This window comes from Cryptococcus depauperatus, chromosome 1 (genome assembly GCF_001720195.1).
Source record: "Cryptococcus depauperatus CBS 7841 chromosome 1, complete sequence".
In the NCBI taxonomy this organism is placed as follows: Eukaryota; Fungi; Basidiomycota; class Tremellomycetes; order Tremellales; family Cryptococcaceae; genus Cryptococcus; species Cryptococcus depauperatus.
Window position 1 is genome coordinate 2,064,703 of NC_089468.1, and position 23,268 is coordinate 2,087,970.

The 23,268-nt window shown below is 44.6% G+C and overlaps 10 protein-coding genes across 10 annotated transcripts; 6 read left to right on the forward strand and 4 right to left on the reverse strand.

The window, feature by feature from the left end:
- Positions 1-599: 599 nt before the first annotated feature.
- Positions 600-1,997, forward strand: L203_100795 (uncharacterized protein; the record flags this gene model as incomplete). The annotated part of the gene is made up of 4 exons (XM_066210249.1): positions 600-1,300; positions 1,355-1,440; positions 1,492-1,722; positions 1,771-1,997. 4 exons carry the CDS (start codon positions 600-602, stop codon positions 1,995-1,997), a joined length of 1,245 nt encoding a protein of 414 aa, XP_066066346.1.
- A 581-nt stretch (positions 1,998-2,578) lies between these two features.
- Positions 2,579-5,970, reverse strand: L203_100796 (uncharacterized protein; the record flags this gene model as incomplete). The annotated part of the gene is made up of 4 exons (XM_066210250.1): positions 2,579-3,400; positions 3,447-3,914; positions 3,966-4,283; positions 4,330-5,970. 4 exons carry the CDS (start codon positions 5,968-5,970, stop codon positions 2,579-2,581), a joined length of 3,249 nt encoding a protein of 1,082 aa, XP_066066347.1.
- A 1,342-nt stretch (positions 5,971-7,312) lies between these two features.
- On the reverse strand, positions 7,313-8,364 carry L203_100797 (uncharacterized protein; the record flags this gene model as incomplete). Its single annotated transcript, XM_066210251.1, has 3 exons — positions 7,313-7,473; positions 7,545-7,964; positions 8,304-8,364. The coding sequence occupies 3 exons, from the start codon at positions 8,362-8,364 to the stop codon at positions 7,313-7,315; spliced, it is 642 nt and encodes a 213-aa protein (XP_066066348.1).
- Positions 8,365-9,186: 822 nt separating this feature from the next.
- Positions 9,187-11,797, forward strand: L203_100798 (uncharacterized protein; the record flags this gene model as incomplete). The annotated part of the gene is made up of 3 exons (XM_066210252.1): positions 9,187-9,430; positions 9,478-11,145; positions 11,193-11,797. The coding sequence occupies 3 exons, from the start codon at positions 9,187-9,189 to the stop codon at positions 11,795-11,797; spliced, it is 2,517 nt and encodes an 838-aa protein (XP_066066349.1).
- Positions 11,798-12,444: 647 nt separating this feature from the next.
- Positions 12,445-15,433, forward strand: L203_100799 (uncharacterized protein; the record flags this gene model as incomplete). The annotated part of the gene is made up of 5 exons (XM_066210253.1): positions 12,445-14,194; positions 14,246-14,408; positions 14,465-14,626; positions 14,682-14,847; positions 14,897-15,433. The coding sequence occupies 5 exons, from the start codon at positions 12,445-12,447 to the stop codon at positions 15,431-15,433; spliced, it is 2,778 nt and encodes a 925-aa protein (XP_066066350.1).
- A 516-nt stretch (positions 15,434-15,949) lies between these two features.
- L203_100800 (uncharacterized protein) lies at positions 15,950-16,487 on the reverse strand (the record flags this gene model as incomplete). The annotated part of the gene is made up of 4 exons (XM_066210254.1): positions 15,950-15,984; positions 16,040-16,101; positions 16,234-16,367; positions 16,416-16,487. The coding sequence occupies 4 exons, from the start codon at positions 16,485-16,487 to the stop codon at positions 15,950-15,952; spliced, it is 303 nt and encodes a 100-aa protein (XP_066066351.1).
- Positions 16,488-16,876: 389 nt separating this feature from the next.
- Positions 16,877-18,063, forward strand: L203_100801 (uncharacterized protein; the record flags this gene model as incomplete). The annotated part of the gene is made up of 7 exons (XM_066210255.1): positions 16,877-16,952; positions 17,002-17,317; positions 17,368-17,548; positions 17,597-17,603; positions 17,712-17,890; positions 17,934-18,009; positions 18,059-18,063. 7 exons carry the CDS (start codon positions 16,877-16,879, stop codon positions 18,061-18,063), a joined length of 840 nt encoding a protein of 279 aa, XP_066066352.1.
- Positions 18,064-18,317: 254 nt separating this feature from the next.
- On the forward strand, positions 18,318-19,614 carry L203_100802 (uncharacterized protein; the record flags this gene model as incomplete). Its single annotated transcript, XM_066210256.1, has 4 exons — positions 18,318-18,535; positions 18,585-18,728; positions 18,773-19,227; positions 19,271-19,614. 4 exons carry the CDS (start codon positions 18,318-18,320, stop codon positions 19,612-19,614), a joined length of 1,161 nt encoding a protein of 386 aa, XP_066066353.1.
- Positions 19,615-19,810: 196 nt separating this feature from the next.
- L203_100803 (uncharacterized protein) lies at positions 19,811-21,547 on the forward strand (the record flags this gene model as incomplete). The annotated part of the gene is made up of 8 exons (XM_066210257.1): positions 19,811-19,835; positions 19,882-19,949; positions 20,001-20,243; positions 20,293-20,660; positions 20,720-21,140; positions 21,198-21,291; positions 21,357-21,480; positions 21,532-21,547. The coding sequence occupies 8 exons, from the start codon at positions 19,811-19,813 to the stop codon at positions 21,545-21,547; spliced, it is 1,359 nt and encodes a 452-aa protein (XP_066066354.1).
- A 302-nt stretch (positions 21,548-21,849) lies between these two features.
- On the reverse strand, positions 21,850-23,149 carry L203_100804 (uncharacterized protein; the record flags this gene model as incomplete). The annotated part of the gene is made up of 7 exons (XM_066210258.1): positions 21,850-21,944; positions 21,997-22,081; positions 22,162-22,231; positions 22,311-22,426; positions 22,483-22,569; positions 22,638-22,777; positions 22,834-23,149. The coding sequence occupies 7 exons, from the start codon at positions 23,147-23,149 to the stop codon at positions 21,850-21,852; spliced, it is 909 nt and encodes a 302-aa protein (XP_066066355.1).
- Positions 23,150-23,268: the final 119 nt, after the last annotated feature.

The following is a 23,268-nucleotide window of genomic DNA, read 5'->3' on the forward strand; positions in this document are numbered from 1 at the left end:
GCCAGTACCTACGCATCAACACCAACTGTGCAGGGAGCTAATCTTCATAGGTTCATCAGTACAAGTTCCTCATTTTAATCTGGTGATTAACAATGTTGGCTAACTCCTTGAATCATTGCTTGTCAAAGTATCAGTCCTCGATTATCTACAGTCGCTCTGACATACAGCACCGCCCAGCACCGCATCTTGCACAGATATAGCAGCAATGGTCCTATCTAATTTTACCATGTGCCTATCAAATCCGAACCAACAGTAACCCTACCGCGAACGAAACCTATATCCAACCACAATGGCAGATTGACCTGTTCCTTTTCAGCATCTATCCTATACCAACCCACTAAATTTGGCCTACCAACAGAACATTGTATGATTGTCTACGCTTGCCTATCTCAATATAATCACCTCTTACCCATGTTTGACGCCAGAAACAGAAAAAAAATAATGAATCGGATCAGGACAACTTATAACTTTTGCATTTTAAGGCACACTTGACACTACCGAAGTACCGGTTCGGCTTCAAAAAGATATTTAAGGGGACACAATTCTTTTCCGTAATCTTTTCTAATTTACATTTATTTCCATCTTTTATTTTTACAAAGATGATCAAGACTATGCCTCTCAGCTTATCCCACATAATACACCGCCGCAGCCAGTCCAGCACAGAGAAACTACAAGTTGAACGAGATGAGAGTGACGCCAGTACTCCTCGACAAGACGCCTCCCCACGCTCTCAACCAGCTAGCTTCAAAGATCAACGCAGGTTGTCTGCTCGTTCTGGATCAGAAATCCAAGATATACAGAAAAATTCTGCCAGCCCATCTCTAATGAGTAGTGAACATACTGGCAACTCCACAAATGGCTCAGCTTTGACACAAATGCACAAGCGATTGTCAAACTTAACGTTGGATAGATCAGACACTATAGAATCTCTGGCGCTTGATACCGACACTGATAAGGAGCATAACAATGGATCATGCTCACCTTCGACCCCAGGTACGTCGGCATCGTCCATCCCTCAGTACTGTCCTCTTCCTTCAACGGCATCTCAGCGATTTCCATTCTTCATGATGACCTTGTCGTCCATATCTACTCTGTCTTTCATCGCCTTACCACTGAGATTAAGGCCAAACGTACTAGACGCGGTTAATCGAGCTTGGAAAAAAGGAGTCGGTAAGATACGAGAGGTAGAGTATCAAAGTGAATTGATGAAAAGACACAAGGAGAGAGGATGTGAAGGCGGCGTTTGGGAGGTTACTCTTAGAGGGGAGGCTTGGGTGCCTAGCAATTCAGAGCAGGTGTCGTCAGTAATTTTGGATGTCTATGGTTCTTTGTATTGACCTGTCCCTGCCTGCAGATCCAAGAGAATAATTATCAATCTCCTAACTGTGTTTGCCAAGGAAGGTTACGATCTGTGTTCGTCCTACAGAACATCTTGCAAAGGCAAGTTATTGGCGAAACTTTGACAAGCGCTGAAGCCGGCACATCTAATAGACACTAGCAAAGACACTCTGACCTTTCTACGTTCTTCTCTCCCACCAGACCCTCATCCGGTATTCTTTGCCGTAGCCTTTTACTCCAGTGACCGGATCTTTATAATAGACGCAGAGGCAGAAGTTGGGCAAGCAATTGAAGAAGGTATAAAGAGCTGGTGGATCGATGGAGTAAAAAACGCAAGAGTCCGAGAAAGACACTGTAGAGAACTGAGGTTGAGGGGAACTCCCTGTATATACATCTATGCTGTCTTTCGACAAAGCTGATGGTAGGACTTAGGGACCACTCATGGAACCCATTCATTGATTTCAGCACGCTGTATCCACTTGACTATCATGAAGACTATAACCAACAGCACAATGGGATACGATTTTGTTGGCAGCGTAGACACAGCGGATAGGCAAGAAGGAGAGATGCCGGTCATGTTCTACAGGAAACAGTATGGTCCTTCCACGAAAGCAGTATGGCGTATATCTGAGACTACTGATAACCACGGCAAGTCCTAAAAACTGGAATTATAGATCGCGACAAGTTGACATTGTCGTTCATCATATTTTTATATATAACGCATGCCAGAGGTTTGACGCACTCTGTAAACCTACTATCGCCACTGAAACATAGTACTGGGAAAACATCTAGATTGACTCATCACTATCACGACTCTCTTCCTTTTCCGTGCCATTAGAAACAGTGCATTATGATTGCGTTCAGATATGTCTTTTGGTCACCATTACATACGGCAGAATAGCTACAGTTCTCAGTCAATTGACGAAAGATCCAAGTTCAATTTATTCCAAAAGGGATTAAACTATGTCTGTGATGCGAATATTGTAAAATTTCAATCATCCTATGCTTAACGCATCCCATGTTTGATTGAATTGTTTTTGAACTGAACCTTGAGAGGAGAAGAAGAGACAAAATAAAATAAAGAAATGAAGAAAAACTGATCAATAACGATACAAATTTGATTGACGAAAACCTTAACAACCATCCCAAAAAATCACCTTTGTTGTGCCCCCGTTTCTTCGTCTATACATAAAAGTTCTAAAATTTATCCGGCTCGGATGTCACTTGGCTGAGAGTTGCTTTAAAAAGATCTTCCCCCTTTTTCCTTTTTTTTTCTAAACCATTCTCTATCTGTTAAGGTCGGAGCCTCCTCGGCTGTATTAAAGGTGTCGTGGGGCATATAGATAGACTCCACTCTTGTATCTTTTGTGGGTCGGCGGATCTGTACAAGAGGACCTGTGTGGCTAGCATTCAATTCTTCGGAAGCTGATAAAGACGAGGTTGAGGATACGGAACGAGATATCGAAGCAGATGATAAACCGAGATGTGAGCTAGAGCTAGATGTAGATGCTCGCATTGATGAAGGTGTACCAGAAGGAGGCACGCCAGGCGATACGCCTTTGGAATTTGGGCTGCCATTCCTCATAGGTGGCGGAGAGGGTTCACCTGGTCTGACTGCTCGATCTGGAATCTCGCGCAGTTCAACCTCGTAAAGTACAGCTTTGCCTTTTTCTATACAATGTAGGTCCACCTTTCGAATAGTGTCTCGTACATCAACAGCTTCATCCGCAGCTAGTTTACCTGCAAGCTGACGAATCGTCTCTGGAACACCTACATCAACATCGGCATAATAAGCGCCCACAATGAAAAGGTCAACAATTATTTGAGCAAGGCCGAGGCGCACATCAACAACATCCGTAGCAAGACGTTCAAGTACCGGAAGGAAAAACTTTTCGAATGCAGTTTTGTTAGGGGGTGGTTTCGTGAATTCCCGCAAGCAGTGCACAAAAGTGAGACGTTGTTTGAAAAATGGAGACACGCTCAAATCAAGAAGAATTGAGCGGAATAATATGGCAATAGGACAGCGAGAATCGTGATTTATGCTCTCATATGCGCGTGGGATCTACTGTGGTTATCAACTGTTACCAAACAGTTTGATTTCAACTCACTCCTCTTGTAGCGGCGTCTCGTACAGCCGCATATGGATCTAGAAGGGCATTCCTCATTATCTCCAGTACCTCTTCTAACCCATCACGTCCCTTGAACGTCTCCAAGAAGCTTGGTATGTGCAGCGCAAGCTTCTCTCTCGCTCGCCATCCTCCTAATGTTCCCTCTTTCCATGATTTGGCCAAGTTTTGAAACAGCTCCCATCCCCATCTCTGAGGTACGGAGGCAACGATAACGTCGATATGTTCGAAGACTCGCTCACGTATTTCCTCTGTTTCCTCAAGAAGCACATTGTAAACTGGTAAAAGATCCTGAACTACTTGAGTTGGTGTAAGTATTTTGGCTAGCTCATGCAAACAGGCAGCCGTGGTGCAAAGAACCTTTTCGCCCGCGCGAGATTGGAGACGATGAAAAAGATCCCGAATCTCATTCCATCTTCCTGAGCCTAAGGTTAAGCATACTCCCGGGAACTACAAACATATTAGCGCATTCAGAAGACGACGGCAAAGAAAAAAACTTACATTATACATTGTAATGACATCCCAGTCTGTGTCCATAAGTCCCACGGGCACCTCAGAGTCTTCTTTGTAAACTTCAAGAACTTCTTGAGGGGGCCCTCTGGGGTCCTCATGGAATATGTATATAAGTTCACCAAGTATTTCCAACGCCGTAAGCTTGACATCCTCCGAGCAAGTTGTGAGCGTTTCGATAGCCTTAACTGCAAAAGAACGATGACGGTATAATGGCTTAAGACGTTTGCACAAGGCCGGAACCGCGACACAGACAGATTGCCGGACGTGATCGCTCTCGTCTTGACAGAATTGTTCAAAGAGAGGAAGCTATAGGAATCTCAGCCATAACCTGTATAGCAACCTGATAACTCACTAATCTATAGATCTGCTTTACGGGCACCACCTTTGCAATATAGCTCATTGCCACAGCTGCTTCAGCCCTGACAGATACATCTCCTTCTCCTGATCTTAGTATTTCTTCCACAAAACCATGGTTCACAATTTCTTCTCCAGAATAGAACTCGCAGATAGGACCTATCAAATTGACACTTATTGCTCGACCAGTAGTAGCCTCTTGTATCAGCTGTGCTTGGAAAGCTTCCGGGTCCCCCCCAACTTCGGAATCTTCAAAAGAGTAATCAGGGATATCTGTTGAGAGTTGTCCCATGCCGATAATGATTCCCTGTAAAAGCTCATGCTCCACCATTGACTTTTCATTGGTCATGAATGGGCGTAGATGATGCTGATGCAGGCTTGTCTGGGTGAGGAAGGTCCGTCCTTCGTCAGATTCTGGCTTGAAAGCAGCTTGTCCCCACAGCTCTAATGAAAGCTCTCCCTTATCACGAAGGCGTCCCAGAATAGCAACAACCCCATTGCGAACGGCTTCAGATATAACGGGGTTTTGATTGAGGAGAAGTGAGCCGATGAGAGGTGTAAAGAAGTTCACTTGAAGCGTTGGTCGGTCCACTGGGATACCCTGACCTTTTTCATCACTTGGATCATCATCATCATCGGAATGAGGTTTGATAGTTGGGCCCAGGCTATAAGCCGTCTCCTCCAACATCAATGATGACCTACTTGGTTCATCAATGTTGCTTGAGAGCACAACTGGGGAATCTACAGAATGATGAAGGCTATGTGAGCAACCTGTTTTTGCCCAATCAAGCCGTGGCTGTCCCTGTGATAGAGACGGGCTGGAGTCGGCTGCAGTTTCAACAAGCACAGGCTGCAAGATAGTACTGACGCCTTCAGAGGTCACAGTAGTGGTCTTGTGAGGTCCAAATGCTCGGAGAGAAGAGGGAGTTGCAGACGTTGGAGTTGACGATGAAGATGCTAGTCTTTGGAGGCCGTCCCTTGTTTCGGCCCAACCATCTTCACTATTTTCTTCTCTTTGACTTGAATGTTGTGGTGACTGTTGCTCGGATTCTTTCTGATGCGGGTTATTTGGGATCTCCTTGCCGTATTCGTGTCCCTCTACTTCCTCCAGTGTCAATTTGCAAGTTGAATAGAAATACCACAGTATTCTATGTAATTCCTGGGCAAACGCTTCTTTGACTGATTCGTCTTCATCCATCGAGAAACCACCCAATAACGGCAAAACATATTCTACACTTTCGCAAGGATCCACTTCATTCAACAGATCGCCAAGGACACGCGCGACATACGCTCGATGAAAAGGATATTCTGATTTAGAAAGCAGAAAAATTCTTTCCAGTGTGTTAAGACCTTCATCGTCAAAAGATATGTCCATCTGCTGCATATCTTCTGTAGATGGCAGAACATCACCTTCGTCCACCAAATTGACATCACCAATGTGTGGCTCACGTACAAGCGGAGGACTCTCAGGCCCAACATCCAAAGCGTTGCCTGGCCATTGCACGAAAGGACCATTGTCTTGGATCGCAGACGAAGGATTATCGGCGGAGCCAACGTCCGTCATTGTCCCTGTTCCGACTCGTTCGCCACTTCCTTCTCTTGAGTCCAACTGCTCTTTCTCTCTCTTCGTGAGGACCATAGGTCTTTCCACCACTTCATCAAAGCCGACAGTCGCCGTAGAGGTAAGAAGAAAGAGTGTTCTGGGCGATGGTTGTACGTTCTTGCGAACTAGATGGTGCTTGATCCTGTTGAGTTGTGGTTATATAAATTTGCATGTATATGAAAGAAAAACAAAATAATTAATAAAGGTTATCAAGTAAAACGCGAGTGATAACTCCTTTGTGACGTGGAATTAATCAATCACAACTATTCAACTTGGGATTCTACTTCTCCATCTCTTATACACAATTGGATCACTCATTCCAACACTTCTCCTTGATCCAATTTCCGTCTCATCCCTAGCGATCCACGCAGTTTCTCGTAGGCATGAGTCGGCAAGCTTTTCGTCAACAGGTCCACTATGTTCTCCGTTGATGGTACATGAGCCAACGATATCGTTTTGTCTTCCACCTTCTCTCAAATATAATGGTGTCTCGCGTCGATATGCTTTGACTTGACATGGTTCACCGGATTCTTTGCCAGCGCGACAGCACCTACATTGTCATTCAGTAACGGAAAAGGTTCGTCACCTAGGCCCAGCTTGAGGTCACCCAACAGCAGTCTCAACCATACAGCTTGTCTCGCTGCGTCCGCTGATGCCATGTATTCAGCTTCTGTTGTTGGCAGTGCGACCGTCGGTTGTCGTCTCGATCTCTAAGCTACCACTTCGTCGTAAACCTCAAACACATAACCTGTGGTAGACTTTCTGGTGTCAAGATCTCCTCCTCAGTCCGCATCGTCGTATCCCAGTGTTACTGTTACGACCCTACATGCATGCTGTCCTATCCTCACCTATCGTACAGCCTAGGGTCGCAACATAAGCGTGATAACAAAGAGGTTTGTATGTTGTCCTTGTTAATTGTATTATATATAATTGTCAATAGATTCTTGGATCCTCGAAGTGGATCCAAAATCATACGTTACATCCATGGCACTATTATGTGACTGTTCACTCAATACAATTCATCCAAGCACAATTACGCTTTGATTGAGTATGACTGAAGATAGCTTTGCTGATTGGTGTTATAGCCTTGGTATTATGACATGGAATATAGCCAATAAATAATGTAATTCTGATTGCATTGTTATGACCTTTTGGTTCGAGCGCCTGATTTGGATTATTGCTTATTTCATGACAGTTTAATTGGTGGTGTGAAACTTGTCTGTGAATTTGAAAGAGATCTGTTATGCTCTGATGTCGTTTTTGAGACGGACACTGCAACCACAGCAGGAAGAGGGTGGGATGTAAGGGGCGACTCTATCTGAGAGATGGACTGCCTTCTTGTTTTATTGATTCCTTCAACTGATAAATTTTGATTACTCTAATGAGTAACCATTTCATTTCTTGGTGCAAACCTATGAGCATGAGGCACAAAAGCGGAAGTAGCTATTGGCTTGAAGAATGGTGAGTAAGACGGCATATCAAACGGTGAAATAGGTGTCGATGGAAATTTGGACATCCCGTTTTCGGATACTCCAGATTCTAGCGGCAAGTTATTCTTGTGGACAAAGGCTGTGGCTGGCCACTATATGAACGATTAGATGCAAACGAACCTGGTTCAACCAGCTGAAGGAGCAGGCTTCTTTCCTGATAACTTTCTGGCCGTGACGTTGAAGAATAATGGTGAGATTGCGAGCCACTCCTACTGAGCGACGGTGTCGACGTTGCCGATCTCTTTGAACGCAACTTTTCGCGCATATCTATCAGATGGTCTCCACCATACGAGCTTGTCGAAGAGACGGAACTGGTACCAGAAGTAGGCGTAAGGACACTCTCATTTGGAATGCGGTGAATGGAAGAAGGATAGCTTTTGGACGACTCAGACGGAGAAGAGTGAAGTTCATAGAGACCACCAGGAACATGACAAATGTTGTTAGAGGCAACAGAGTTTGAAGGAAATTCAACAGGGCAGTTCAAGTTCGGCGGGAGTGGCAAACACCTGTCCCAGATGGATCGTCCCATAGAAGGGTGCTCTACGCGACATCAGTCAAGAGTTTCTTTGAAATAGAAACAAGCCATTGAAAAGTGCTCCTCGGACTAGACAACGGCGAAATTTGAAACCAAACTAGACAGTTCAAGTCGGATTTGTAGCTCCTGTTATCGCGCAGACCAATAGACACACATTACAAGTCTATCCCAGACTACTCAGATAGGGGGCAGAGAGCTTGAGTTGGATCGATGGCAGAAATGGCAATGCCCAGCAAAACAGACCTTCTCCAATCCAACATCTCAACACAGCCAGCGGTTGAGCCTCCAACGCCGCCCACACCTTTTGCCGTCTACGCCATGAGCATGAAGAGTTACAGACTTACCTAGTACCACACCTTGACCTTGACTACCTCCAATACTACTCCCTTCCGTCGACCCAGTCATATCCTCATTAGGGCTGTTGTTTTGAGCCAAGGGTTACCAGTACACTCCTCAGTTCAGAAACGCAGGTCGCTAATGGGTGTGCCCATCAATCAAGACTCAAAATGGCGTAATGACTGTATGAAGAAAGTCAAAACGACAAATTATGGCTAATTTGAATTCCCTGTTGTGAATGCTTCAATAAGATGATGTGCTAGTAGAACATGGGCGAGATTTAAAAAGATAAAACCAATTCAAGTATTGTAAAAAGGAAGATTAATAAAAAGATAGAATAAAAATAATAAAGTATTATTAGTCTAGATGAACTCCAATTTACCGAAAGAGGAGTGGAACTGGGATAATCTGCGTAATATATAATATCATGCATGCCAAAATCCTAACCAAGTACCATTGTGCACAGGAGAATTAAATAGTTATTTTATAATGTAAGGAATTAGAGTGTGCATGATGAATTTGAGATACAAGCGGCTATCAACAAAATTGGCTTAGTGTGAAGGTTGCGGGAGTAATTACTTGCTTCTGGCTGTGTTGACATTCAACTTTTATCATTATTTTCTTTTTTACTTTTATCAAAATCATGCCTAAACAAGGTAAATAATCTTGCATAGAAATACATTTCGGTTGAAAAGTATCTCAAGAGGACATTGAGTTCTAGAATATCTTGGAGCATCTTTTGGAATTCAAGACTGCAACTAGCCATCGTTTATATTGCAAGTGATACAGGGCAACAAGTTGCGTGGGCTCTGCTGCCAAACCAAAGCCTCAATAGGTTTCAACGTACCCGCGGCTTACTACTTTGTTTCACAAGCTAGGTGGTTATAGACGATGGCCAATGCCGACGGCCAAACACTACCCTCATCACAAACGTTGAACCTTCCAGGCGCAAGTGCTCACACGAGCAGTGGACAGAGTGAAGACCAAAGACGGTCTGCAAAAGGAAAAGAGCCAGAAAAACTTGGAATTGAAGGCTCGTTGCGTATCAAGAGCGATCATGCAAGTTCAAGAGCGGCGAGCCCGAGGAGCGATGTGGTTCATTCAAAGGCTAGCCGAAAAGTCAGAACGATACCGCGTGAGTGATTTGGCATGAATATAGCCACGTTTTTTGACACCGTTTAGCATATGCCTGCTTTGAACCACCCACGCCCCCTGAACCTAACTCTCCACACGACCCTGTGCCATCTGCGACAACCATAGGCAGCAGCACAGCTGAAACTCTTCGTCGTCTGAAGCGCTATCCTTCTTATTCGTCTTCTTCGGATATGGACTCGAGCTATACAAGCGACGAAGAGCCGCCTTGGTGGATATTCACGCAACGAGGTATGGCCAGAATACGGCAAAAAAGGCTAAGATATCACAAAGAAAAGGATGCAGAGGCGACTCAGGCAGAAACTGAGTCTGCGAGAGAAGACGAAGACAAGAAAAAGCGAAGATCGAGTTATTTCAGTTCTTCGAGACGCAGTTCGCGTGACAAAGATGGCACACCATCATCGTCTCGTATATTTTCTTATTATCCTCATCGTTCACACCACCCTCCCCTCAGGCTTTCTAACACCCAATTTTTCCGTCGTCCGCCCAAGGCGAGCTCTGATATTCCTATAGCGAAAAGACCACGTATCAAGAGAGTAGACTCTGCTCCCGCCGCCCCCTCGTCACCTATAGCAACAACAGACCTGCCTATCCCAAACATGTCTGCACCCGCTGATGGGCTAGATATGCCTCAATCTTCTGGTGGCAATTATAATACGCCTGTCACCTCTGATGAGCCTATAATATTCAGACGTTCAAATCGTCGACAGCTGACAGCTCCCGCCTTTTCGAAGTTATTCAAGCCACGTGATACCCCTTCCCGTGAAGGTATTGAACCAGTCACAGATAGCGAAGTACCACCACCAAAACCGCCTTCCCAACCATCCCTCACCATGTTCTCGTCCCCTCAACATCCTCGCATGATGGATTCTAATATCTCTACGCCCGATGGCTCTCCTTCTCGTCCCAGATACAGACGAAAAGCATCTCATCGTCTACGTCTCAATATACCTCCACCTATATCGCAACATTTTGTAAACAGCTTTGCTCATGGCTGGCCCCATGCTGGTACCTGGCAAGATGCACTCTACGGGTATTATGAAGAGCCCGTCCAGATGGAAAAGCCGACAAGACGAAGGGCAAGGAAGAACAGATCCAGTACCGATACTTCAATAATGGCTCGGCCAGAAGAATCATTACCAAGCCCTGCTCACGAAGCTGATATTGAATCTTCTGGTGAGCAGTCAAAGCCACAAAAGTTTGTGAATTCAAAGAGATTGAAAAATAAAAGGCAAAAAAGAATTGAAGCTTTATTGCCACCCACGCCGTCAGGACTCGGTTTTACTTCGCGAATATCACAAGACGGAGAATTAAGTGAATATCCTTGGGAGAATATTCAGCAAGGACAAAGTCAAGGCAAAATGGTGCAAACTCCCGTACGGGCTGACGGTGGATCTAATTGGACAGGAGATGAAAATGGTGTACGTTCTAGGATGCAAGGCGAGAGGGTATTCAATTCAGACACGAAAGAGACTATAATTACAAAACCAATCAACGACGAATCGCAAGGTGGTGTCGGAGCTATCACTGTTTTTGATGGTGGCAAACAGTGGGGTTTTTTTCAACAGAAAAAGAATAACAAGCGTCCGAATTTGAACTTGAGCTGGAAGAAGAGGGCAAAACGGATGCTTTTTCTTGATGTGAGGGTGACGATTTGGATTAGAGTACTGAATCTTATCATAGTCGTTGTCGCACTTGGTGAGTCTTTTCTGACATCTAACAGGCATGTAATAACAAAGATATAGGATTGGCGATCACCATCCGGCTAGATCTTATCCATCTACATCTTCCTGGGGTCATTGGTTCATCTACCACACTAATCATATCGTATTCCTCAACCACCATCCTTCATGTCCTCACTGCGATATATCGCGAATACTTCGGTAAACCGATTGGTCTTTGGGGCCTTCGTTCAAAGATGCTCTGGGTATGTTTAGATCTGCTTTTTGTGGCACTCTGGTCCTCTGCAATGAGCCTAGCAATAAACGATTTAATTGTTACTCCATTGGAGTGCAGTGTTAGTTCAGCATGGTGGCGTGCTAACTTGGAAGACGACTATGCTCTCTTGCTCCAAGGGCTACGAGACTCTGTAAAGACTCTGAGCGACGCCGCTAGTGATTCAATTGACACAATAGGTGTTTCTGGTGTCAGTCACTCCCTTGGAATAACTCTTCCAGAAAGTGTAATTGCAAGCAGTATGGCTAGAGAAGTTTGTCGTCGGCAAGTAACGTGTATCGCTCTCAGCCTTGTTGCCTTGTTACTATATGGCATCAACATGGTGTTGAGCTTGTTTAGGATTTTTGAGACTGTGAGGAGGACTGCTAATGTTGGCAAGGGGGCATTTGTCTAGAGAAATATTTACGATCTATTTCATCATATTCGTATCCTGCTAACGATGGAGACGGCTGTTTATCTTGTAGCTGTAATGTTGTTGTCGATTTATTAATATAAATGTTTTATATATTGTCGAGCAATTGTCAAGTGTTATGCAATCTCAAAGAAACATCTTGGGGTATTGGTTGCTACTTAACTTAGCCCAAGAGCATGCATTGCCAGATAGCTTGCTATTCTCGTTGACGTCGAGCAGTTTTTAGAGAGCTCATATTCCAACTGCAACTTATGATTCCACATTACTGGTTGAAGCGAACCAAACAAAACCCAAACCTATAACAACCTCTAGAAAAAGATTCAGCAGACTCGTGTATATAAACTGAAACGTCTTTATAATATTTCCGTTCGTATTGAAGTTATTCAATTTAGTTTTCTTATTTGTTTGAATATGGTTTAGAAACAATTACAAGATGGTTGAAAAACTTGTAGTAGAAGAAGAATTTTTATTAAAAAATAAATTGATTCCGTTGCCAGTATCATCTATGCAAAACACCAATTTCATTTTTGTATTTGTTTATAATCTTGCAAAGAAACACTTTTTGACTTATGGAGCAGTGACCAAGACAGCTTCAAGCGGCCTAGTCATCCGGTAAGGAGGGGCACATCATGGTCTCTTCCCTCGCACCTACTCCACCTCATCTATCCTCCCCAAACTTGAGCCGCAATGCTTCCACCTCTTCGGCGCGCTCTGTTACGACATGTTCGTCCACTTCTTCCCTGCAAGCGGCACCTATGAGGCCTCCGCCCAAAGAGACAAGTACTGCGGCCACAAGCAAATCCCAGTTACCTAGTCGGAATCAAAGTGAGAGTGAGGGTGAACCAAATAGTATTCGTTATAATGGCCCTGGATTGGGTGTCGGTGGGAGAGCGGGTTATGGCAGAAATGGCCCAAGGGCCAATATCCTCAGCCTCAGTCCGCAACAGGCGTGTGTGCCACCTGAAGTTGGTGTCCGTCCTGCCTCCCCTTCATCTATACGCCACAATCCAACATCCAGAGAGACAAATGAAGAAGATACTCTTGGAATCTTGCCTTCCACCCCTGTCAACCCGCATCTCCGGTCACAACAAGATGCGACTTTATCTAATGGCCCGCGAGTTACGATATCTGTGGATTCGTCAAATCGATTATCTGATGAGCACGACCCTCATGACGAAAAAAGCTACAATTTTTCTCAGACAGAGAGATTGACCCCTACGACTCACCGTGGTCGATCAGGACGTTTGACTGCTCCTTCCTCGCCTACCAACAGCACAAGAGATTTAGGTAGGAAGGCTAGGACTCTGAGTGTAGATACTGGATCAACTCGTCAAACTCCTATGAGCCGATCTAGTCAGTCTACCGAGCGTGAAAGGCGACAGAGTCAGGTCTCAACCTCGAGCTCTGTAGGGAAAAAACCCAGTATTAATGACTGGATCCTAAAGGACGAACTTGGTCAAGGATCATACTCGACTGTATATTTGGCCACCCCTGCCAATCCCGTTATTTCTCCCACAGCTTCCAAGACAAAGGCAGTCAAAATGTATGCTATAAAGGTCATTAACCAGGCGCATTTGATCCAAGAAAAAAAGGTCAAATATGCAATGGTGGAGAGGGATGCCTTGATCCGCTTATCATCTCCCAGAGATGAAAGTGGAAAAGGACACAAGAAGAGTACATCGAGCTCTTCTAGTGTCGGGTATACTCAAGCTGCTAGAGGCAAGCGCAAACCCAACGCAGTCACTCCTGGGCAATCTTCTATTCCAATACACCACAACAAAAAAGAGCATCGGGATCGGTTATCCATTGTGACTACTTCCAGTACAGCTTCTTCCCCCGTTTTGACAGCATCTAGTGAGAGTACCCAACTCTCTCCCATAGATGGCCGTCACAATAAGGCCCTGGCTGGTCGTCGACCAAGTCGCTCTGCTGATCCACCTCAATCCGTCCCAGAACAAACTGAGACATTTGAGGCTGAGGACCCGCAAGAACGATACCATTTCGAAAGGAAAGAAGATAGATCCAAGCCACCTTCACCTGTGAAGGAAGAGTTTAGTGAAGGTCATAAGCACGGCAAGAAGGAAGACGTTCCATTCTATGATCTTGCTTTAGCTGTAGTTCCAGTTGTAGTCCCAGCTGTACCTCCGCCCTTACCTTCTTCCATCCACGACTCGAATCTATCATCAACTATTTCTGGTAACAGTATCAACGATGACCGTACAAGCAGAGAACATTCCCGTCCGCAGCAATCTTCGAAGCGACGGAGACATTCTTTTGCTCCTTCAGAAAAATCCATGAAATCCTATGGAGGAAGGACAGGTGCGGCACATCCTGGTGTTATCCGTTTGTATTCTACCTTCAACGACTCGACGTCTCTTTGTATGTCCCTTTCTGATGAAATTACCGGAGACAACTGATACACCATATCAGATTTTATATTAAGTCTAGCAAGTAAGGGTGAACTCGCAGGATATATTCGCAAATATGGTTCAATTGACCTTGGATCTACTCGATATTATTCTGCTCAGCTGTTGGATACCATCGAGTTTATGCACTCGGTAGGCGTCATTCACCGAGATCTTAAACCTGAGAAGTAGGCGCTGTTGTTTTATCTCACCCTTTTATGTATTGCTAACAAAGCCGACATAGTATATTGCTGGATGATAACATGAGAGTCAAGATTACAGATTTTGGAAGCGCTAAGATTGTAGATAGAGAAGAACCTGAAGAAGAGATAAAAAGGAGATCTTTTGTCGGTTCAGCAGACTTTGTGAGCCCAGAAGTACTGAGGAATGAAGTAGTTACTCCTGCGTGCGTCTTCATCACAAACCGTCATATGTATGGCTAATCAATCTGGTTTAATTAGCTCAGATATATGGGCTTTTGGGTGTATTGTCTTTCAGTTTATCACTGGTAAACCACCTTTCAGGACTGCTACAGATTATCTCACATTTCAAAGAATTCTCAAATTGGAAATGTCATTTCCCGAAGGTTTTGATGAACAGGCTGAAGAGCTTGTGAATTCATGTCTCGTGCGTTTCCTCTACGATACAGGTTTCAACCTCACTAATGGTGAAGTAGAAACTCGACCCCATGCAGCGCCCTTCTGCTTCCTCCCTCAAATCTCACGCCTTCTTCGCATCAATTGATTTTGAAGCCATTTGGTCGTCGCCTGCTCCTGAAATTACAACCGGCTTGCGTGGCCCACCTCCGCGTACATCTCTACATCCATCAGACATATGGGGTGTATTTGAAACATCAGACGGTGACATTGATGAGTTTGAGTATGATGATAAGCCTTCACTCTCTCAAACATTTGGGGATTCACCACAATATCCAGGACAAGTAGCAGAACATGGGCATCAGCCGAAATCTGATCATTTCGCAGCGGCTACTGCTGCAACACAGCACGATAACTCAACTGTTTCCGTCATCTATGCTCCTAATGGAATTGTAGATGGAGACAAGAGCGAGGACCTTCGTGTACGCGCACATAGCGAGCAAGTTGATCCTAGAGTCAATCAATCCGATATACCTCGGCCTCCGCACAAGGCAGTATGGCGCTGGCTCGGCGTCATACTTGGCCGTAACGGGAATTATCTACGACCTAAAAAGTAGTTGTTGAGTACGGATTATTGACTTCCCTTATAGAACAAGATTACGATGACAGATGATCATACAATTGAGGAAGTTTTCGATATCTCTTGGTATTTTTATATTTTCTATAAACATATTAGTCGACGCTCATGTTATCGGCAAAAGGACAAAAGTGGATTTTTTTGGCATTTGTAGTTTAAGGACGAATGATTGTTTATAACCTGTAATACTACGCTTTTTCTTACGACATGTGAAGTCATTCTGTTCGTTATACAAGTAAATCATCAAGCGATGCTAGGGGTTAGCGAGACACAAAATGGCTAATCTGATAAGAAATTGTAGGATATGGGAATGGTTGCTGCAAAATCTTGATATCTATGCCCACACAAAGGGTCTCGACTTGTCAACATTCAAAAGCATAATGACTCATATTAAAGCACTGGTTGCGGATTTCAGGATTAGGTGTGATTAAGCTCTTGGCTTGCATTCGTTTTTCCATTTTTGCTTTCTAAACGCCTACGATGTCTCTTCAAACATCTAGTGATGGCCATGCTTGTGGTGTTTGAGATGCACTAATTGAAATACACCACGCGATCAGCCAAATTCGTAGAAAAAGACAGGACGTACTGTTATAATCAATGGTGTAGCCAATGAGGAAAAGAGAAGCTATAGTAGCAATAATGGGGGTACTATCCATCCCAGGATTAGCAACATTACTCTTTGTCTGCAAGCGTTTCCGCCATATTCCCATAATCTCTCCAGCCTTGCAAATGACCGCCCAAGCCGTCCATACTCAAACCTGTATATCCCTCGACACTCACCCAGAAGCATTCTTTCCTTCAAAATACCTCCCCCTTAAACCACCAGGTCTCTCCGATGCAGGCTTGGGTCCCTTTGGAAGCTTAGAGTAAAAGTCAATGACCTGAGCTGTCCTTGCCGAGGTGGTGCCAGAAGACTGCATTACGAGTCAGCAGAGCATGGAAAGGCCGCAGTGTAGACTAACGACAGCGCCAGGAGTGGCAATCTTGGGAGGAATGAGTCCAGCCAGTGATCGGCGGGCAGCAGTAGGGAGCATGGCGAGATTGGCGAACGAAAGACAATTCAAAGGTGAAAAGAGGAAAAAGAAAACGAACAGTAGATGTAAGAAAGACGAATGATGGAACGGCTGAGATTACCACTAATCCCGCGCATTTCCGGGTGTGGCAAAGATTTTAGGCTGACCTTTCTGATATTTTTCCCAAAATATCAAAAGTAGAACTTTCACTAGCTTTCGGTTACAAAAATTTTACGACTTCATTACAACTGACATTACAAGATAATTTCATTCCCACCCAAAATTCGAAGTCTTGACCCAATTTCTAATTCTTTCCCCGTGCCTGATCAAAAAGTTGTCTAAAAGTTGCATTCTTATCTTTCGTTATAAAGTATAGATATAGATATAGAGTGATAAACTATCTTAAAAAAATGTCTCCTCCTGCTGACGGTCGCCTTGGAAAGGGAGAAAGCGGAGCAGCGAGAATTCTCGGTTCTGGGACATCTGGTCAGTATATAAGCAGAGGGCGCAGGACGTGGGACTGACAAGTAGGTAGGTATCGCTGAGCTGCTGGTCTTTCATCCCGTCGACACGGTCGCGAAACGGCTCATGACCAACAAGGCAGCCCTCTCCAAGACGTCTCTCAACAGTATTCTATTCAAGTCTGCCGCCTCTGCTCCCATTCATACCAAATTTCTTTCTCTGTTCCCAGGTCTCGGCTATGCTGCAGGATACAAGGTTGCGCAGAGGGTGTACAAGTTTGGAGGGCAACCGTGGTTTAGAGATTTGCTTGACAAGAATGCGGGTGGGTGGTTCAAGGGGACTTTTGGCGCGAAATGGGGTGGCATGTTGATGCATGCTTCTGCCGGAAGGTGCAACAGGTTTTTGCGTTGGGAGATGGGTTGCTGATACGAACGTACAGTTTGACGGGTATCGGTGAAGTTGTCCTTCTCCCCTTGGACGTCCTCAAGATCAAGATGCAGACCAACCCAGACGCGATTCGTGGTCGAGGACTGGCCAAACTTGTGACGGATGAAGGGATTGCGTCGTTGTACAGAGGCTGGGGATGGACCATGGCAAGGAATGCGCCTGGTAGCTTTGCTGTAGGTTGTTGGTTTTGGGCAGAGCAAGTTGGCTAATGCAATCATCAGCTCTTTGGTGGGTCAGCCGTGGCGAAAGAGTTCTTGTTCCAGCTTTCCGACTATTCCTCTGCCACCTGGACACAAAGTGAGTTTTCGACGTATACTTTGCGTTGACACCATCCAGACTTTGTTGCATCTATTGCCGGTGCCGTTGCTTCCATTACTGTCGCTGCTCCTCTCGATGTTGTCAAGACTCGTATTCAAAACGCCAATTTCAACTCCAACGTCGGAGGTGCCGCCATTATCAGGGAGATGGTCAGGCAGGAAGGTCTCGGTGCTTTCTTCAAGGGTTTAACTCCCAAGGTCGGTACCACTCGGACCCATGAGCGAGCTCATGCCAGCATAGATTCTTGTCGTTGGTCCCAAACTTGTCTTCTCTTACACTCTTGCCCAAAGTCTTATTCCATTCTTTGGCCAGTATGGTGAGTGTGTAACCTGTGTGTGGCAGTCATGCGCTCATATCTCGTCTAGTATAAAACCGGCTATAGCATCCGGAATCTCCCCTCTCAGCATATATATAGATTGGATTCTTTTTTATCTTTTTTCTTTTTCTTTTTTCTTTTTCCTTTTTTGTATTTGCGTATATGCATGGGTTTTAGAAACTCCCCCAAGACCCCGCACGGACCTCTTTTCTCGTACGACGATGATAACTCGCCTTTTTTTTGCTTCCTCGATTCAATATAAAGCTTTTCCAAAAAACAATTTTGGTTCTTTTTCTTTTCGTCGCAACATGTCCGTCTACATTCTTTCAGCTTCAAGAACTCCTATTGGAGCAAAAGATGGTGTTTTCGCCACCCTCTCAGCGCCAGAATTGGGTGTTGTAGCAGTCAAACACGCTATTGATCAGGCTGGGCTCAAGCCAGAGAGCGTCGAGGAAATTTACATGGGCAATGTTGTTCAAGCAGGTGTCGGGCAGAGCCCTGCTAGGCAGGTCGGTATTGGTGCTGGGTGGGTTGTCAACCTGTGAAAAGGGAGAAGGTGCTGACGGAGGTGATAGTATCCCAGAGAGCTCCGATGCGACAACCATTAACAAGGTTTGCGCTTCTGGTATGAAGGCCATCATGCTTGCTTCTCAAAACATCCAACTCGGTCAGAGGGACATCATGGTTGCTGGCGGTATGGAGAGCATGTCTCAAGCACCGTATGTAGAGATATGGACGTTTTGCTTGGTCTGATTATCTATAGCTTCCTCGTTCCCCGCCATCCTCCAGCATTTGGTCATTTTGAGAGTAGAGACTCGCTCGTTGTGGATGGCCTCTTTGATGTCTACAACAAGGTTCCTATGGGCAACTGTGCTGAGCACACTGCGAAACAGCTCAAGATTACACGTGAGGATCAAGACGACCATTGTCTCTCTTCCTATACTCGTGCAGAAGAAGCATGGGCTACAAACGGTTTTGACGAGGAAATAGCGCCAGTGACTGTCAAGGGAAAAAAAGGCGATACTGTAATCAAGGAGGATGAGGACTACAAAAAGTTACTTAAAGAAAAGTTTAGAGGAATCAGGCCTGTCTTTCAAAAAGACGGCACAGTGACGGCTGCGAATGCCTCTACCTTGAATGATGGTGCGAGTGCTGTTGTACTGGCTGGTGAACAAGTGGTAAAAAAGCAAGGCTTGAAGCCTCTTGCCAAGATTCTCGGTACGTTTAGTCGTCTGCAACATATCGTTCTGACCCAGAGTAGGCTACGCCGATGCTGCTTGTGCCCCTATTGACTTTCCCACTGCACCTACTCTTGCTGTCCCTCGCGCTCTTGCCAATGCCGGTGTGTCCAAAGATGAAATAGCTCTTTGGGAATTCAACGAAGCATTCTCTGTCGTTACTTGTGCTGCTGAAAAGGTGCTCGGTTTAGACAGATCCAAGGTGAATGTCAAGGGTGGCGCCGTCGCTTTTGGTCATCCCATTGGATCTTCTGGATGCAGGATTGTGGTCACGCTTGTGCATGCGTTGAAGAAGGGTGAAAAGGGTGTTGCTGCTATCTGTAACGGAGGTGGGGCTGCGTCTGCTATGGTTATTGAGCGTCTTTAGAATGCTGCTATATATATCAAGACAAGTACAAGTGGATAGTAGCATGGATATCCAATGTGGCATTAGAGGACTGTGCGTTAGTGTATAGTTACATACGTTCTTTGAATTTGTTTCTTTTTTTTTCTCTTTTTCCTTTTCTCTTTCTTTCTTTTTTCTTATCATTTCATTCTCTGGTTGGTAATTTTGAATAAAGACCATGACACTAGCTGTCCTGGTCCTGGGTGAGCATATTAGCAACAACGATAGCTGTGACTGACGGTGGGACAGGCGGTACAACGACAGTTGCCCGGGCTTTGGTTAAATACTTGCTTGACCCAAATGACCCCAAAGCATCTGTGCGTTCTTGAATTGGCATCAGTAAATAAAGATAACATTTGGGAAAACAGTTTGTGAGACTCGCAGATCGTTTCTCTGTCAATCCTCCAACGACATACCTTGACCGTACCTTCCTCTCCATTCTCAATGATTCAGACTCGGCACTAGAATACAAACAAGTGAATTTGAGCAATATCGAGCGACACAGGGAAACATTTATCCCGCCCGAGGTATGGAAAGGTAAAGAGACCATTCATCGATTTGATGTAGTCTATGACTTGACGGGTGATACCAGCTTTGATAAACCTGAGCTTGTACGTGATGGTTGAAGAAGAAATTGTACTCCTCTCACAGAATATTTAGATACAAATCTCAAATACCTATCAACTGTCCCTTTCGCTTGCAACATCGGCCTCTTCTCTCCCAGAAGAGCTGAAGCCCAAAGCATGGGTCAGATTGACGTTCCCTTTTTACGAGATGAAATCTCTTCCTTCTTCCAGCGCTGGATATACTGAAGATGCCGAATTACGACCAGATGGAATTAGAGGAAGATGGTGGCATGAAGTTCTCCGTGGTTTGGGAAGGTTAGCAAATAACAATTTGCTAAATGTGGGCGTCATTAGATGTGGGGCATGGTATGGTCGAGGAACATGGGACGGCGAAGTTATACCAAGAGTTGTGGCTGGTCATGTGTATCAATATCTTAATGAAGAAATGAAGTTTCTATACAAGTGAGTCGTCTAAAAATTCAGTTGCTAGTATTGATTAAGCGTTTGATGCGACTCAACAGCTCTGATCTTCGAATAAATACTGTTCACTCGGCAGATATCTCTCAAGCACTCTACCTGCTCTCACTATATCTCCTCAAGACACCGTACCCTTCCATTCTTTCCACATCGCCGCTCATTTCGTTTTCATTCACCCCTCCGTCTTCATCCGGTAAATTCTCACTCGTAGGAAACAAGGACAAACGTTCTTCTGTGAGCGAGGTTTGGAAGACAATATCCACTGTTGTGCCCGAAAAAGAAGACATTCGACTTCCCTTGTTCAATATCGTAGATAAAAGCGATAGCACTCAAGGGAGTCTTGCCAAGGTTGTAGCAGAGACATGGGGTATTAAATTTGGGTTTTTGAATTCAACAGTAGCAACATTGGTTCAACAATTTGCCAAAACAGATTTCACCGAAATGGTCGAGGATGTTAATGAAATGGTGAATGCTCATTTTTTTTTTGACATTTGACGAGTGGCAACTGATAGGTCTGGATAGCACGTGCAGGCGTGGTCGGATATGTTGAGTAAATCTCAACCTCCAATTGAGTCAACTCCAATAACGCCTTTCTTGGAAGAGCATGCTTTTAAAAGTATGTCAAAGTTTGTCATGAGATTGATACCCAGGCCATTTCAAACTAATCACAACCATGAGCAGAAAGATCGACATGTTTGGACGGCTCACATGCGGAAAAAGTACTTGGCTTCATACCTAAGTATCCCAAGGTTGAGGTGAATGAAATTAAGGATATTGTCAAAGAGTTCCAGGAGGACAAGTTATGGTGCGTTTCTAATTGTAAACGTCGCAAGCTAGTTAAAGGATACCCTCCTAGGCCAAAATTACTTTAATTCAACGCAGCGAATAGACAGTCGAAATGATCAAGATGCGAGATAATAAGGCAAGAAAAAGGAAAAAAGACACCACTGCACCATTTTCTAATAATATACACCTGTCTTTTGTTCCTCACCTCCAATCGCTATCGCATTAATCAAATCTATCTCTTTGATGTTTGTATTGTTTATAAACATTTATGACATCGATGATGACTTTGGTGTATGTTCCATAATACTCTTCATTCTAATCCTTCGTTTATCAAACCTATTCAGCGTTTCAATTTCTCATTCGTTTTCATGTAAACTGTTTGAGCCATTTATTGGAAAGCAGCAGCAACATCAGGATAGACGTCAAACCTTCTTTGCACAGTGACGGGAATGTTTCTCCTTGTCATGGCAAGCAACTCGGGGTCTATGACACATCTTATTATTACTCTCTTATTCAAAAAGCGGAAAAATCTTACCAATGTCGGCATAAAGCGTAGTATGCTTCTCGTCAGCTTCCACCACAACTTCTCCGATAGGATTGACGACAGACGAGTGGCCATACTGTACACCCACAAACCCATACGTCAGCCGTCAACACAGAGCCTGACCAAGAAGGTACTAGGAAAAAAGAAGATGCCTACAGCTTGATAGGCAGCTTCGGGATGTCTAGCCGGCGAACACATGGCCACATAGATCTCATTGTCTATCGCCCTGTATCAACCGTTAACACTTCATTCAAGTCGTTCGTTATCAAGCTCAAATACTCTTTCAAATAAGAGACATAACTCACCGAGCACGCTGCAGCAGAGTCCAATGCATTGGGCCAGTAGTAGTGTTGAATGCCGCAGGATAAATCATGGCAACACATCCTTGACGAGCAGCGATTTGGGCCATCTCTGGAAACCTCTGTCATTACAGAGACAGAGTCAATTTAATCCAAAACATAAAGAAAGAACATCTACAATATCATAGCAGATACCGAGACCGATTTTACCGAAGGGAGCTGTAAACGTTGTGAGGCGAGATCCACCTGTGAGAGTGTCTGACTCCTAAGATTTCGAGGATAGGGCCAGGTTAGTACTGAGAAACAAGGTGACTACTGGAAGGAGAGACGAACCTTGAAGGTTTGTTTACCAGGAATGTCTATATCAAATAGATGCACTTTTTGGTGAACCGCAACGAGGGTGCCCTCGGGGTCGTATACGGTGCATGTGTTGTAAATATTGTCTGTCTTGACGTCTCTTTCCGGAATAGATCCTGACGGCAGTCCTCAGCTGTTAATAACAATGAAAAAAAAGCATGGAATAGCTTACCTCCAATCAGCCAGCAGCCACTGTTTCTAGCCATCTCTCTCAACGCTCTCACAGTCTCACCTTCTTCCTCTTCCTTGTATACATCCAGCCACCTACTCCCTACCGCTGGAACTCTCTCGCTATATTCTCTAAAGCTGGTTACAGCATAAGGGCTATTCCAAATCTCTGGCAAGACGATAAGATTGGGCTTGGGATGGGATGCAGCAGCGGAGGCGACAGCTTTAGCAGCCACTGCAATGTTTGAAGCTTTAGAAGAAGAGAGCGAGCCGAGTTGGAGAAGGGCGAGGCGGAAGGGTGATGCTTGTATTTTAGCCATATTGTATTAGAGTGGAAGTAGATTTATAAAAAGAAGAAGGGATTAGATATTGATATTTGTTTTGGGTTGTGCCTGATTTATTGAATTAATCCAGCAACCATGGAAATCTTAAAATACGA